Here is a 13,536-nt window from a genome sequence, read left to right as displayed (position 1 = left end):
AATACGAAATAACTGCTAAACTTTAATAAATTGCAAACTATGTGGTACTTCAATAATTAAGTTTCAATGCATTGTACACATCGATGCCAAGTTTATGTCATTTTTCGACAATTTTATTTTTTTTTCGTTTTTTTTTTCATCTGTGAGACAGTCCCTTTAAGCACTTTGTGATTGTTTTATTATTTTAGTGTATTACATTTGATACCTGATATGACACAAGTTCACCAAAATAATTGTTCCTTTAAGCACTTTGTGATTGTTTTATAATTTTAGTGTATTAGATTTGATACCTGATATGACACAAGTTCACCAAAATAATTTCTATACAATTTTTTCCACACCTTTTTATTTTCCCTGTACTTAACTTAAGAAATTGCAAAAGCGTTTGCATTATACTAAACACTCTTGTTCCTGGGTTGTTACCGAACTTAGATTCATATCAGATAAAACAAACGCTAAGTTTGGCCTTAAAAACCCTGTTCAATGAATTTATTTTTTAGTATCGCAGACTCTTCTAAGTTCAATCAAAGTTAAGAGTTATCTTAAAATTGACGGTGCTTATCTGAGGCGAGTGACAATCAATATTTCATTTTCGCCCGATAGGGAAAACTTTCTTAACATTCATTTTAAATTCAAAATCAGCTATCAAAAGTGTGTGAGTGGTTGAAAAATTATTTCAATGCGTTTGACAACGGGCATGCTGAACATTGCAGAAAAAATATCATAGATTTTCGACTGCCTTTTCTTTATATGTCATTTCAAGTTTTGTTAAGATTATTATACATATACACCGCAAAGAATGTCCAAATTCTCAGAACGGCTTGAATAATATGTAACATATAACGACAGTAAAAGCAACACTAAAACTAACGCAACAGTTTTACCTTACACTTGCCGATTTCTAAAAATAAAGAAAAGGTAAAATTGTACAAAAAAATATGCCATTCAACATGTCAATACTGATCACAATTGTTTTCCTATAAATGACGTAATTATATTATAGTATTAAATTGAAATGCATTGGTCATGTGTTGTGAGATATTATCAGACCGTTTATGACGGATCATGTTATGTTTGTGTTCATTTATATCGCTATTTATCGATCACATCCAGTCGTCTTGCATAACAATTGAAAATGCATTTTTATCTTTTTGCAGGTTGGCTTAAAAAGACCCCGATCGGTAACGTTTGTTTTTGTTTCATATAAAGAATGTTGAGTACATCCTTAAGTATTTTATTCAAATTATAGTCATGGTCACGGAAATGGAATGCAATCAAATAACGAAAATTGTGTAAATACAAGAGCACAAATACATATTAGGGCTTTCATATTGTGTTCTTTGCTCGATACAAACTATATAAATGAATTAGTGTGCAAGAAGCAAAATCATTATAGCTGACCTAACGTACATAGTATATATATTAAATAATTTTAGTCTTATATTATGTACAATGCTTGATAAGGATTAGGTTATCATCGCATCCCCAACTATCACCTACATCAACCCATCTTTATTAAATCATGTTCTTTGGAATGCCTTTCTATAAGACCTTCAATGAAGACATCTGTTTACAAATAATGCAGAAAAAGAACCTCAAAAACAAGTCCTTATTTCCTTATTTAAGATCCGTACATGATGTTCTACATGTATCAAAAACCCATGTCAAATTTTTACACTTTACAAAAGCAGAGTTATATTAGGGCTGTTAATCGTTGACATCTTTAATAACTGATAAATATTAGGTCGTACTTCGATAGTAATTGGACAGGATAAATACCTATATGTTCTTGATTGGTATTGCACGCATTTGCATTGCTCTTATTGATTGTCATATAAACAACAAGTAAAACCATTTAACGCCAAGGCGTATATCTCATATATTCTTCCCTAACAGTTTTGGTATTTACCTTTAAGATTATACAAGGACATTTATACCTAAATATGGTTGTTGGAAAAATAAGTGTTATAAAATAATCATTTGAAATCCAGTTTTCACCTTCTCTCAAACAGTTCATTTTTGCCAAAAATAGATATAAAGTTTGTTAAGAAAAGAAAAGAAAAAAAACATTATCTCAAGCTATAAGCGCCATTCGAAATCTTTCGATTTTGTAAATACTTCAAAAATGTAGTGTATAAATATAATAGTGACATTTCAACTTTGAGCACAGAGTACTTTAACAGAGTACATCAATATATTCTTTTTGTAAACGGAAACAATGATTATCAATCATTTAAATTTATGTTTGAATCAAACAATACGTAGGTGTTATTCAAAAATAAACATCAAAGATTAAAAGTTTATTTCGCGTCTTTAAGCACATCTTGTGCTTGGCAGCAGGTGGTTTGAGCTGCTTTGATGCATCCCATGTTATTGATAAATCATTTGATTTATAAATAATTCAATGTATTCATCAAGTCCATTTTCTTTACTTTTCAACGTTTTAGGTGAGTTGTTAGATACTAGCCTTGAGTATTTTTTTCTGCAATATGTTGATAACATTTGGCACAAGAGTTTGCTTATGAAATGACAAGAAGTGGATGGCCATGGGAACTTACTCTCGTGGAACCGCAAATATCTCAGTATTCGCAGGTAAAGTGTAGTTCTCTCTCCGTTGTCCCGTGACAAGTTCAGTTTTACCTAGGGCAGGTGTACCGCAATATTTTTTATGACAAACTACAGAAACAAGCTCAGTAGCCAACGTTTAAACATAAACCCCGTTTAATGGCACTGGGTAAACGCCAAAGACATAGAACACAAAAAACAACATACAAACAAGAAACGTAGAACAACAGCACAAAACTCCACAAACTACTTAGTGCTAATATATTTCAACATACCTTTCACCTTACAAAACATATGTCAATTTTGTTAACTCGAAACCGACAACTTCGTTTAAGTTCGTAGATATCAATGTGTGGTTAACACATTTCAGAAACTAATTCGCATGTGTTCCTTTCCAGTGACTGTAGATGGCACATTTCGTCTGAACTGAACATGTCCATCAAGTACCTTCTTTTGATGCATTCGCCCAATTCTTTAATTTGCTAATACTGTCTGATGTAATCAAACGGACTACAAATAAATCAGCTGCAAACGAATAAATTAAGGCCGGTATAATTTTTGGGGGGTTACAGAGTTAATATCAATTTATGTTATTGATAAGGAGCTCTGCTGGCTTACACTTTTTTGTAATACGACTCAAAAACAAACTATGTCTTTTCAATAAAAAACATAAAAAGTTTACTGAATATATACACATCCCTTACAACTCTAACTGTTAGTTCCCATTAAGTATGCAATGCCTCTAATAGAACAGTAGTTATTTTCCCTCCTTTTTCTATACGCACTTGGAATGAACTTTCTAAGAATGCAACTTTCAAATGCGTCATTCAAGCTAACTTTTTCTAGTCAATCTTCAGTCCTACCTGCATACCATTACACCTGCAGCCGTCGATGGCACGTATTTTACACTCGATTACGTACGAGTTGTAGTGCCTCATCTATTGCATGTATTGAAGAGAAAACATAAAATAAAAACATTGTGTTCATTAATCTCACATGTTTTCTCAATCTCTTTATTATTTGATTACAAACATGTTTGATACATGTGTTCCTTCTTTCTCGTCTCTTTCTCTGCCTTTTTATCATATTTGTTTTATATTAATATAATAGTATGCAATTGAAGTAATTTTCTCGCATTTGTAGTTGAACCTTTTCAACATGGTTTGGTTTAGAGTTAATGTCAGATAAGGAAACTTCCTTAAACCAGTTATGTGCATAAATAACAAGAATGTCAGAATTACATCATCAGTCAAAAACACAACACTTCATACTAATACGAGTTTAAAAAATCATGTTAAGCAAACGGTAATTTCAGCATTTTGAAATCATGTAAATTGTTCCAACTAAGGGCCCGAACGAAACTGAACGAGACACGCACATGGATACGTAAAAACACAACAGACATACCACACATGCACCGAAGAAGCTTTGCTGAGAAATGTTTTAATTACTGCCTTTATCCGGACAGTGAAGTTTAAGAACGAGTCTATTAGAAGTTAAATCTATTTCATATGGTCATGACCTCCAACATTTTCAATAATTGTACAAATTAAATTATAACCATCAATAACGAACGGATACTGACTTTTATAATGTGCCTATCAAATTCCTTCTCCATATGAAACTGTAAAACGACGTACTCGACCTGATACAGGTCACCAGAAAATCGTCCTATCATAATATCCCCTATATCTTGTTAACAATAGAATCGGGCCGGAGCAAATGTGCTAGCTATTACATCACGATAAAGTCATTCAAAAACACACATCTGACATTGGTCGCCTAAACAATTTCAAGTGTAAATATTTTGTCTACATATAAAATAATCATTGCACAAACCGGAGAGTAGAATGACATTAGAATTTACTTAATCATTACCAAATAGATAAATGATTACCCAACACAGCTAGATCAATTATAACATGTCACCTTCCATACATCATCGCCAGTATATAATGCTACTCATTTTTAGAGATTACTTTCCTTTAATGTTATCCACTGATGATACCAACTGTGTAAAGCAATGTGCTTCAATTGGTCATACTTACAAAATATTTAGATGTACTTAATGTACCCGTTTATCTTATTATATTACGTACAATTTGCTAATATTCTTTTTATTAGGATCACAAGTTCACATTTGCAGCGACCCCCCTCCCCCCTCTCCACTGTAATATTTTTTTTTATTGACAATCTGTTTTAAAATAATCTGTAGAGAAAACACGCGCGTTTAGACTGTCCAGACAGCTGGGGGGATTCTAACACAAACGTTTCTAATAATGTAAATGTTAAATGTAATAGTTTGTATAAATTGTTGTAGCTGTTTTCCATAACTTCATAACATCACTGTTTTCAATGCTCTAATCCATTTGACTTTTTGTAAGTGTATGCATGACTATAATAAGGAAGAGCTTTTGTTAATCTTTGTTAATACTTGTTTTAGTGCGAGTACCTTTTTAACTATAACTATACTTTTATTTCCAGGTCACAAGCTCATTTTTATGTTTTGATATGTCATGTATGTTTGTTATTAATGTCGCAAAATAGCTCATTGAGCTTATGTTTCTTGTTAACATATACCCAACAATAAATGAAGGTTCTTTTATCATGTATATTGCATCTTGTACATCATTTACACACCACACGTATATCTATTGGTGGATTTCTTTCTCATTTCAGGGCCATTGAAAACATGAAAGAGTATGTATATTTTTGTTTATCTTAAAATGAAAAAGTTGAATATAGTGACCAAGTCTGCGAAAATGGGTCCTAATGAGGAAAAATGACATTTTCAGGTTTTTACATTTTCTGAATGTGCTATGTTTCAGTAATAAAGTCCTGAAGTTTTAAGCTGATATCATTAAAATTGACTGATTGAGGACAAATTTCGCGATACCACTATTTGTTATAAAATGGCGAAAACAAAGAAGGAAATGGAAACATAAGTAAATACAACTACCTTGATTTTAAGAGTCTGTATTCCATTGAAATAGAATGCAACACTTTTTATTTTTGTGGAAACATTATCATAACATCAATAACATCATTTATGGAGAATGTAACACTACATGTGCATTTCATAAAAACGGTTGCCATGACTACAATTTTTTCACGAGAAATTTATATTATTTTAAAACAAGCAATTATTTAAAAGATGTAACTTGTCTGGTGAAATCAATTTTTTTTTATTTCAATAAGAAGACATGTTTTATTGCCATAGAAACTTACTTATACCTAGAATAGTTAATATTTTTGCTCATTTCATTAGTTTAGAGTTGTAAGATGACAATGTATTTACAAGGAAAGCATTGACACATGCCTTATTTGACAAAATTGAGAACAAACATAAAGCAAGGAACATTGAAACTATATGTATGTATAACTATTAAGTTATAACATGTAGATTTATAATGTACACTTGAATATTATACTGCAGTCATGCATGGAAAATATGAGTGCCATCATACTTTACTTATAGATGGCCAACTGTTCAATGATATTCCCATAAATGAAATACACGTTTATGCATAGGTATTTAATGATCAATCAAGTTTGTTACTTTTGGTTGCCATGGAAACCATACAGTCCTAAAATCATAAATATTTTATCTAAAATCATCAATATTTTATCAATGTTACACAAAGAAATATATTCTTTGAATGAAAATGAAAACATAAAACTTCAACTTATACATGCCAATCTGTTTATAGCAAGACACAAACTATACCTTTTGCTGAAACACACACAGAAAGTGTTCTCAATAAAGTTACCTATTTCAACTTTTGTTTTTTGGCCTTTGAATAGCCTTCTTTTGCAACTAATGGCAAAGGGCATGTTTATTATTGTAAACTATTTCATGTTTATTTTCGAGCGCTTTAATGTATTATATTAAGTAAAGCTAGTGTTTTATCCTCGAACAGTAATTAAATATCTCTTAATAAATATTAGATTAATTGATATATCTTAACGTAATTCATGTATAAAAAATTCATTTATGTACATGTTAGAAGCTCTTTTCAAAGGGTTGAAAAGCAATATTAAATCTAGAGTTTGTTTGTATACAAATTTACAATAAACCAACCAGTTAATATTCAATGAAAAGCTTAAACATAAAACATGAAATCACAGCTGGTCGCGGACATGACATTTTGTATTATTTTTTTCAAGTATTCACTTCATTTTAATATAACATATGTGTTTTGTGTAAAAAGCGTTATGTTCATACATACATTATAAACATTAATTTTGATAAGGTGTATGATACTTCAGCGTTGTCTGTTCCCAAAACATGAATTATCGAGCGATTATTTAATAGCTGTAATGCGATAAAATGTACAAACAATAAAATAATGAGATTACTAACTTGATCCAATTTGAAAATTGGAAGGTTACTCAAACACCGAGGACGAAAATAAAGCAATGACGGATTTGCATCGTATTAATTTCTCTTGATCCCTTTATATGTATAAAGTAGATGCAACTAACACTGGCACCGGATTTTCAAACTCAAACATTTTTTTTTTTTTAAATAAAAAAACCTTATAATTCCTCACTAAAAATAATAATATCGAATTTGTAAAAAAATATTGATAATTTTTTTTTAAATATGCACTTTTTACTGTATATTATACTAACATGGTATTGAACGTTTCTCTACCCGAGTCACGTAATCATCTTATTACTCAGTTCAAAAGAACTTCTGCAGATTGACAGTCATCGCAATCTAAGGACATGATATCCATCTTCAAAAAACTCAACCTTGACCCGCGAAGAAATTCGCCGGTCATACGATTGTTTTTCGCTCAGTTTGTAACATGTGATTTGATTGGTCGAATGAAAAGGCGGCGTATTTAAAATCTCAAATCGTTAACAAATTGAAACTCTATCATTTTGGCCCTTCTTCTCCGTTATCAAGCAAATCATGAATGAAAGTCCACATGAAATATGAATTTGCAATGATACAATGCAATGGTTATACAGATTAAGGCATGTGTATAACAGAAAACAACGGTCACTCTACACTCAACATAACCATGGACCTATAAACCGTTATAGGTCCATGACATAACAATACATTTCTTATTTACGAGTTCACTGTATTGCTAAATTCTTACTGTTCGAAACGAAGTAAAATCGATAAATATAATGAAGAAACTTTGTTGTTCTTGGTATTTGAGTTACTTACCACTAACAGCTATAGGGGAACGCACCTGGCGCCCCCCCCCCCCCCCAAAAAAAAAAATAATAATAAAAATAAATAAATAAATAAAATTAAAATAAATACATATTCCTATAATTGGATATAATTTTTTCTAGAGATTCATCTTCTGATAACGTTTCCAATGTACTAGTCAAGAAGGGTGAGAGACTGGTTTGGTGGATTAAGGTTTCTGCCTCCAATCGAAGAGTTATTTGGTTATATCCAACCTGGTGACAAATGGAACATTGTGATGAGGCTCTTGAACGTACACAGTACTGATTTCCAGGGTCGTAGCTAGCCCTCTATTCATGTGGATTCATGATTGTGCTGGGGGGGGGGGGTATGAACATTTTGAAAACAATGGAGCAATCTGGTGTATTCTGGGCGTTCTTAGGTCCTTTAATACTTGTAAATTGACAGTTAAAGGATAATAAATTAACAAATTTATTTTCTCGGCAGATCTTTTCTACAAAATAGCAAACAAATAAGGTTCGATAATGTGAAAAACACTCAGATTGTCTTACAGAAGTCTAATTGTCTGTCATTTTTGCCATTGAACTGTATAATTACATATTCGATGACAATGTCCATGTGACTGTTACATCATGTACTCAAACAAACATAGTGATTCTATAGCTTTGGCTAAACTGTTTTATTTTTGTCAGAATCATGTGGAATCAGCCATATATTTCGCTTATAGGCAGCTACGCGCCTGGTTTCTACCTACCAAACAGACTTGGCTGTTAAGTTATTAACTTTCATCACAATCAAGCAAATTATTCTATATATGTGTTTTATTAGACAAATCTTCCAATACTAGTTTAAGCAATATTACAACACAACTACATTAACAACAAACATGAAATGGTTATAGTGGCTTCTGACTTGGTCACAATTTATAGAGAGAGCAAAATAATTAATTTCCTTATTGATAAAACTAGTTAAAAAGGTAACAAATCACTTAAAGTTCCAATATAGCTAATTTAAAAGTCAATACATCACTATTAGTTCCAAAAGAGCTCTATAATGGAGTTTATTCATTTAAGAAGTTTAAAAAATGCTTTGCTTTGCTGAAAAGCATTGGAAACACTTGCTACTTTAAAGGGCGCCTCTTTTAAAGCATGGATCTTCAAATGATTTTGCTTTTGCTCTATAGTAATTTAAAGCTGCACTCTTACAGAGTGAATGTCTGGTAAACAGTGATATAAGACTGCTAACAAAAGATTTGAATGTAGTTTTTCATGTTTTTGTCAGAAAATTGATGTTTCATGGTAATATTTGAATTTAGGTTTTCATATTTATGTTAGAAAATTGATGTTTTATATTAAAAAGCATTATCAACGCTTATTTATTTTTAGATTTTGGCGTTCTTACTTAAAATTGAGATTTGTTCTATTGTAAGTTACCTTTATATTGATAACTGAATTGAAGGCTTTAATGCCAACATGAGCGTATTCCGAGACAAAACCCCCCAAACATTTCATATCAGTGTCAAACTTTGAGAGTGCAGCTCTAAAGCCAAACTGGTAATACAAATTGAAAGCAATTATCCTGTAAAAACAATAGCATTATGTGCTCCCTACTAAAATGTTACAAAATGGTCTGAGAAACTAAACATTTACTATCCCTATATTGAGCTAGGTGAAATACATACATGTATAAACCTACAAAGCATTATTCCTAAATAACATTTTATGCATTTCTAAAGATACTATTTCAGCAACTGTAAATTTAAGTATCTTTTACTGAGAAAGTACACAAAGCTGGACAAAATCCCAACTCTTGCAAAGATTAAGACAGCAGATTATCATTATATAAGTCATTGTTTCCAGGTTGTAGTGATATCATGTTAAAACTGTTAACAGCGCAATGTAACATCTCCACTGAGTCCAGATCTAGGCGGTGGGATAGGAGATAGTGCCGGTGTGTCTAACTCTGTGGAACTGCGGCCCACAAGCCTACACTTCAATACATATGACCGTCACGGATACCGGTGTTGCCATCCATCACTTCCTTGCAAAGATATAAAAAAACTTATTTTAAAGGTTTATTTTAACCTAGCTACAACTGTACATTCATTTTAAATCTATTAATTAATGCACAATATGCACATTGACTTGTGGCATCTGCATTATAATAAATGTTTATTGATATTCAACTTTTTCCATTTTCCTAATAATATACTGCAGCCAATTGTATAAAAGTTGGTTAGATTTAACCGCTGGTTAAAGTCCAGCGGTTAACTTTAACCAAGTTGGCCATTTTATCCAAACCGTTTATCCGTTTGTATAAAGGCAGAAAATGCGGCGGCTAAGTTTACCAACTTGGACAACTTTAACCTAACCAAAACTTCATGAAAATACCCACAATGCACTGATTAACATGGTTCCGGTCAGTGCGTGTTTACCGCATTTTTCTGTTAACATCGTTGACTTTTTCGGCATATACCACGACATTACAAAAAGGTCGTTGAATTTTATTGAAAAAAAATACCGATCAAATCCATAACCGCTTTTAACACCACAGTAGCGTAAATATGTACCTATTATTTTAATATACAACAATATATAGCGCGTATGGTGTACCTTTAAAACATGTAAAAAACACATGAAAATCTAATATATCATCATCATGGTACAGTAGTACCAATTTAATAAAATCGCACTTACCTGTTTCAAGTGCATATTTCCTCTTTACTGTATAGAATTCTGTGCATCAGCTTCATTAAATCTGCCCAGCATATTAAAATGGTAAATATTCAACCAAATACCTGAAAAAAACTGTCAACAATGTAAACGCTCCTTCTGTCAAAAATAGTTTGACAAATATTACACATGCAACATCTGAAGGGATTTGCTCATTCCATAAACAGGGGTGTTGAACTTTTACTTAGCACAACATGGTTGATATTGCAGCAACTGAAAATGCATGCATGCAAACATCATTCATATAATCTTCTTCAATATACCGTAAAAAGTTTTAAGTGAATACAAGCTGCCAATAAATTGTATTTGCTTACCCGAAAAAAAAGTATCACTTTCATTAAAATGCAATGGCTTCGTTCATTCAAGTGTGTGTTTTTGTGGAAGATTCCATCTAAGAAATGTATAGTCAGTTTCAACTTTGTCCTTGAAAAACTAAAATGAGTTTTGTGTGGGGCCATTCCAATTGATACTTATTTAATATAATTATCATGTTTTTATATGTTGACATTAATACGTTTAGATTTATATGTTATTCAAAATAGAAGCTTTGACTGTAATAGTATATGGGTATTATAATTCAAATTTAAACTGAGTAATATTATAGGTGACTTTTGGTATCAGTATCAATACAGATCTAGAGACATTATTAGTTTTCAATATAACCCTCTCAGCATATTATCATATTATACTTAACTCATTCTCTATATGGCCTTAGATAAACCATTGCGTGATTCCATTTCCACTTACCAGGACCACAACATCAACAGACATGAAAATATAATTTCTTGTCTTTATTTTCATAAAACTATGTAAATAAATTCAAAGTCAGTGTGTAACAACATACACATGTATTTAAGATTAATCAAATCTTTTATGTTAGTGTTGAAGAGACATGCACATTTATTAAAATAGCAACAAGTCAACAAAACCACACTGTGGCAATAATGTATTTATTTTATCATAGTTGTTATAAGATATTTTTTAAACCAACCATTTATCAATTAGACAAAATGTTCTTTATAAAAAAAAACATTTTACAGTAAATGCAGTCCTGTGTCAATATCAGGAAATGCCAAATACTATTGTTTATTTTCCAATCCAGCCATTAACTGTCATATGAATAGTTTACAAAGAAAACTTTTTATAATGAAATTTAAATATAAAATGACTTTTGGTACATTCCAGTAAAAAAACAATAATCAAACTTAACATTGTTTCAACATGACACGTGCTATTTATTATTTCTTTTATATTACACTGTTGGTACTACCCATTAGTATGCTAATTTGAATTGAAAAAAAAAAGATCTAAGAAAACAAATCTAATGAAAAATATGATAATTAACAATAAACATTTACTATTTAACCCTGTCAATACAAGATAGGATGTTGACATGTAAGCCGCTGCTGGGAGCGGCAATTTGAAACTTTTCTTATTTCTCTCATAAACTTTTAAGTTCCACTTTGTGGTGTTTCCTCAAACAGGAGTCTGTCAGATAAACTTGGTCATCCAGTGGCTACAATATGAAGAATAGTAAAATGAATATTTTAAATCATAACAACCATGTATGTTCGTTAAGGCATTTGAACACATTTAAAGGTAGATGCATGATATTATTGCCAATGAAGGAAAAGCCCCTTTAAAACACCATGAAAACTAACCTATATATGTAACAAGAACTGGAATGACAAAACATGATTTTAATTCAAAAGATGCAATTTGGTCTCTTAAGTTATCCAATGTTCAGTTTTAATAAACTTTTTAATAAGCAATAAAGCAGAAGAATCGAAATCTATTCATTACATTTGAATTTTCCTGTAAAACTTTATTTAAAATGTCCCCATTTCCCTAAGTGGATCATTCAAGACAATTTGACATCAGTCAGTCAGACAGACAGACAAACAGATATTTAATATCCTACCCATACCATGTGGTACGGTAGACATTCTTAATAATTCCTATAAAGTTTTGCTCTGACTTTATCATATGATATTTATGTTCATTGTCATTAATGAAGGTTGAATTATAAACAAGCCAATTAATATATATATAAAAAAATATTCTTTTATTCAAATGACTGTACTGAGTATACTCCAGCTTTACGTTTTGGAATATGTTTTCAATTTCACAAAATAGTTTTGTTAACAAACTAACCTGATAATGCTATGTATATCCTTACTGCACTTGATGTATTAGATCTGGTGTTGTTCCATTCCCTACTGTAGCAGACATGTGTAGAACTAATCAACACTGGTTCTTCCGACTTTGGCTGGTAAACCACTCAACTGAAACATAAATTTATTATATACAATATGAGATGAATAATGTATCTATCTTTTTATCTAAGACATGTTATTTGAAGGATACAGTTAAGGTCTCAAATCACAATTATGCTTACATTTACTCATTTATATCACGCACGCACGCAAGCACGCACGCACGCACACACACACACACATCTACACATGTGTACACTCCTTTATACGTTTTCAATGATATAACTACATACTACTGAACAATAGCAATTATCCTCATGGCTACCAGGGTGTATTAAGAGAAAGTTGTAGAAATAGACTTTAGAATGGGTAAGATTCCTTGAAAATGACGTCATTGCTGTCAACTTTTCTCAATGTTTACACGCGGTTTATTTTGATTGTAAATATGTGCAAATGAAACAAAATATGTTTAAAGCGAGGGAATATCTATACACAGTAAGGGCGAGACCTGCAAGCAATTGTTGGTCTCGACCCAGGGTCGTGACTTGTGTAAGATTATGGAATAATATGCACACAATAACAAGGTAAATATCGTTCTCAAAATGCAGCTTGTTGTCACTGTTTTTGTTTCAAGGTTCCGTGGATAAGTTTCATGCATAAATTGGGTCACAAATAAGAGATTGATTTTTCTCAACTCTAAATTCATGTCTATCATGGATATCGATGCTATAACATTTGTTTTCTATTTAGGCAGTGTCAATGTGTCTGTAAAATCGTCGAAATAAGTTGTGAATCGAGCTTTTTTTGTGTCTGGTCCGCCATCTTAGTTTTGGACAAGTCAGTTAACCAT

At 31.5% G+C, this 13,536-nt stretch overlaps 1 protein-coding gene across 2 annotated transcripts in view; it reads left to right on the top strand.

Moving 5' to 3' along the window:
• The window catches only part of LOC128244671 (ezrin-like), a 230,160-nt gene that overhangs the window by 107,838 nt on the left and 108,786 nt on the right, over positions 1-13,536 (top strand). For both annotated transcript variants that reach the window (XM_052962702.1, XM_052962701.1), the window contains exon 9: positions 5,245-5,265. In XM_052962702.1, the coding sequence (XP_052818662.1) occupies positions 5,245-5,265 (21 nt within the window). The remainder of the gene's footprint in view (positions 1-5,244; positions 5,266-13,536) is intronic.

This window comes from Mya arenaria, chromosome 8, assembly GCF_026914265.1.
Source record: "Mya arenaria isolate MELC-2E11 chromosome 8, ASM2691426v1".
Lineage (NCBI taxonomy): Eukaryota > Metazoa > Mollusca > Bivalvia > Myida > Myidae > Mya > Mya arenaria.
Note: the sequence above shows the minus strand (reverse complement) of the source record. Positions and strands in the feature narration are given on the sequence as shown.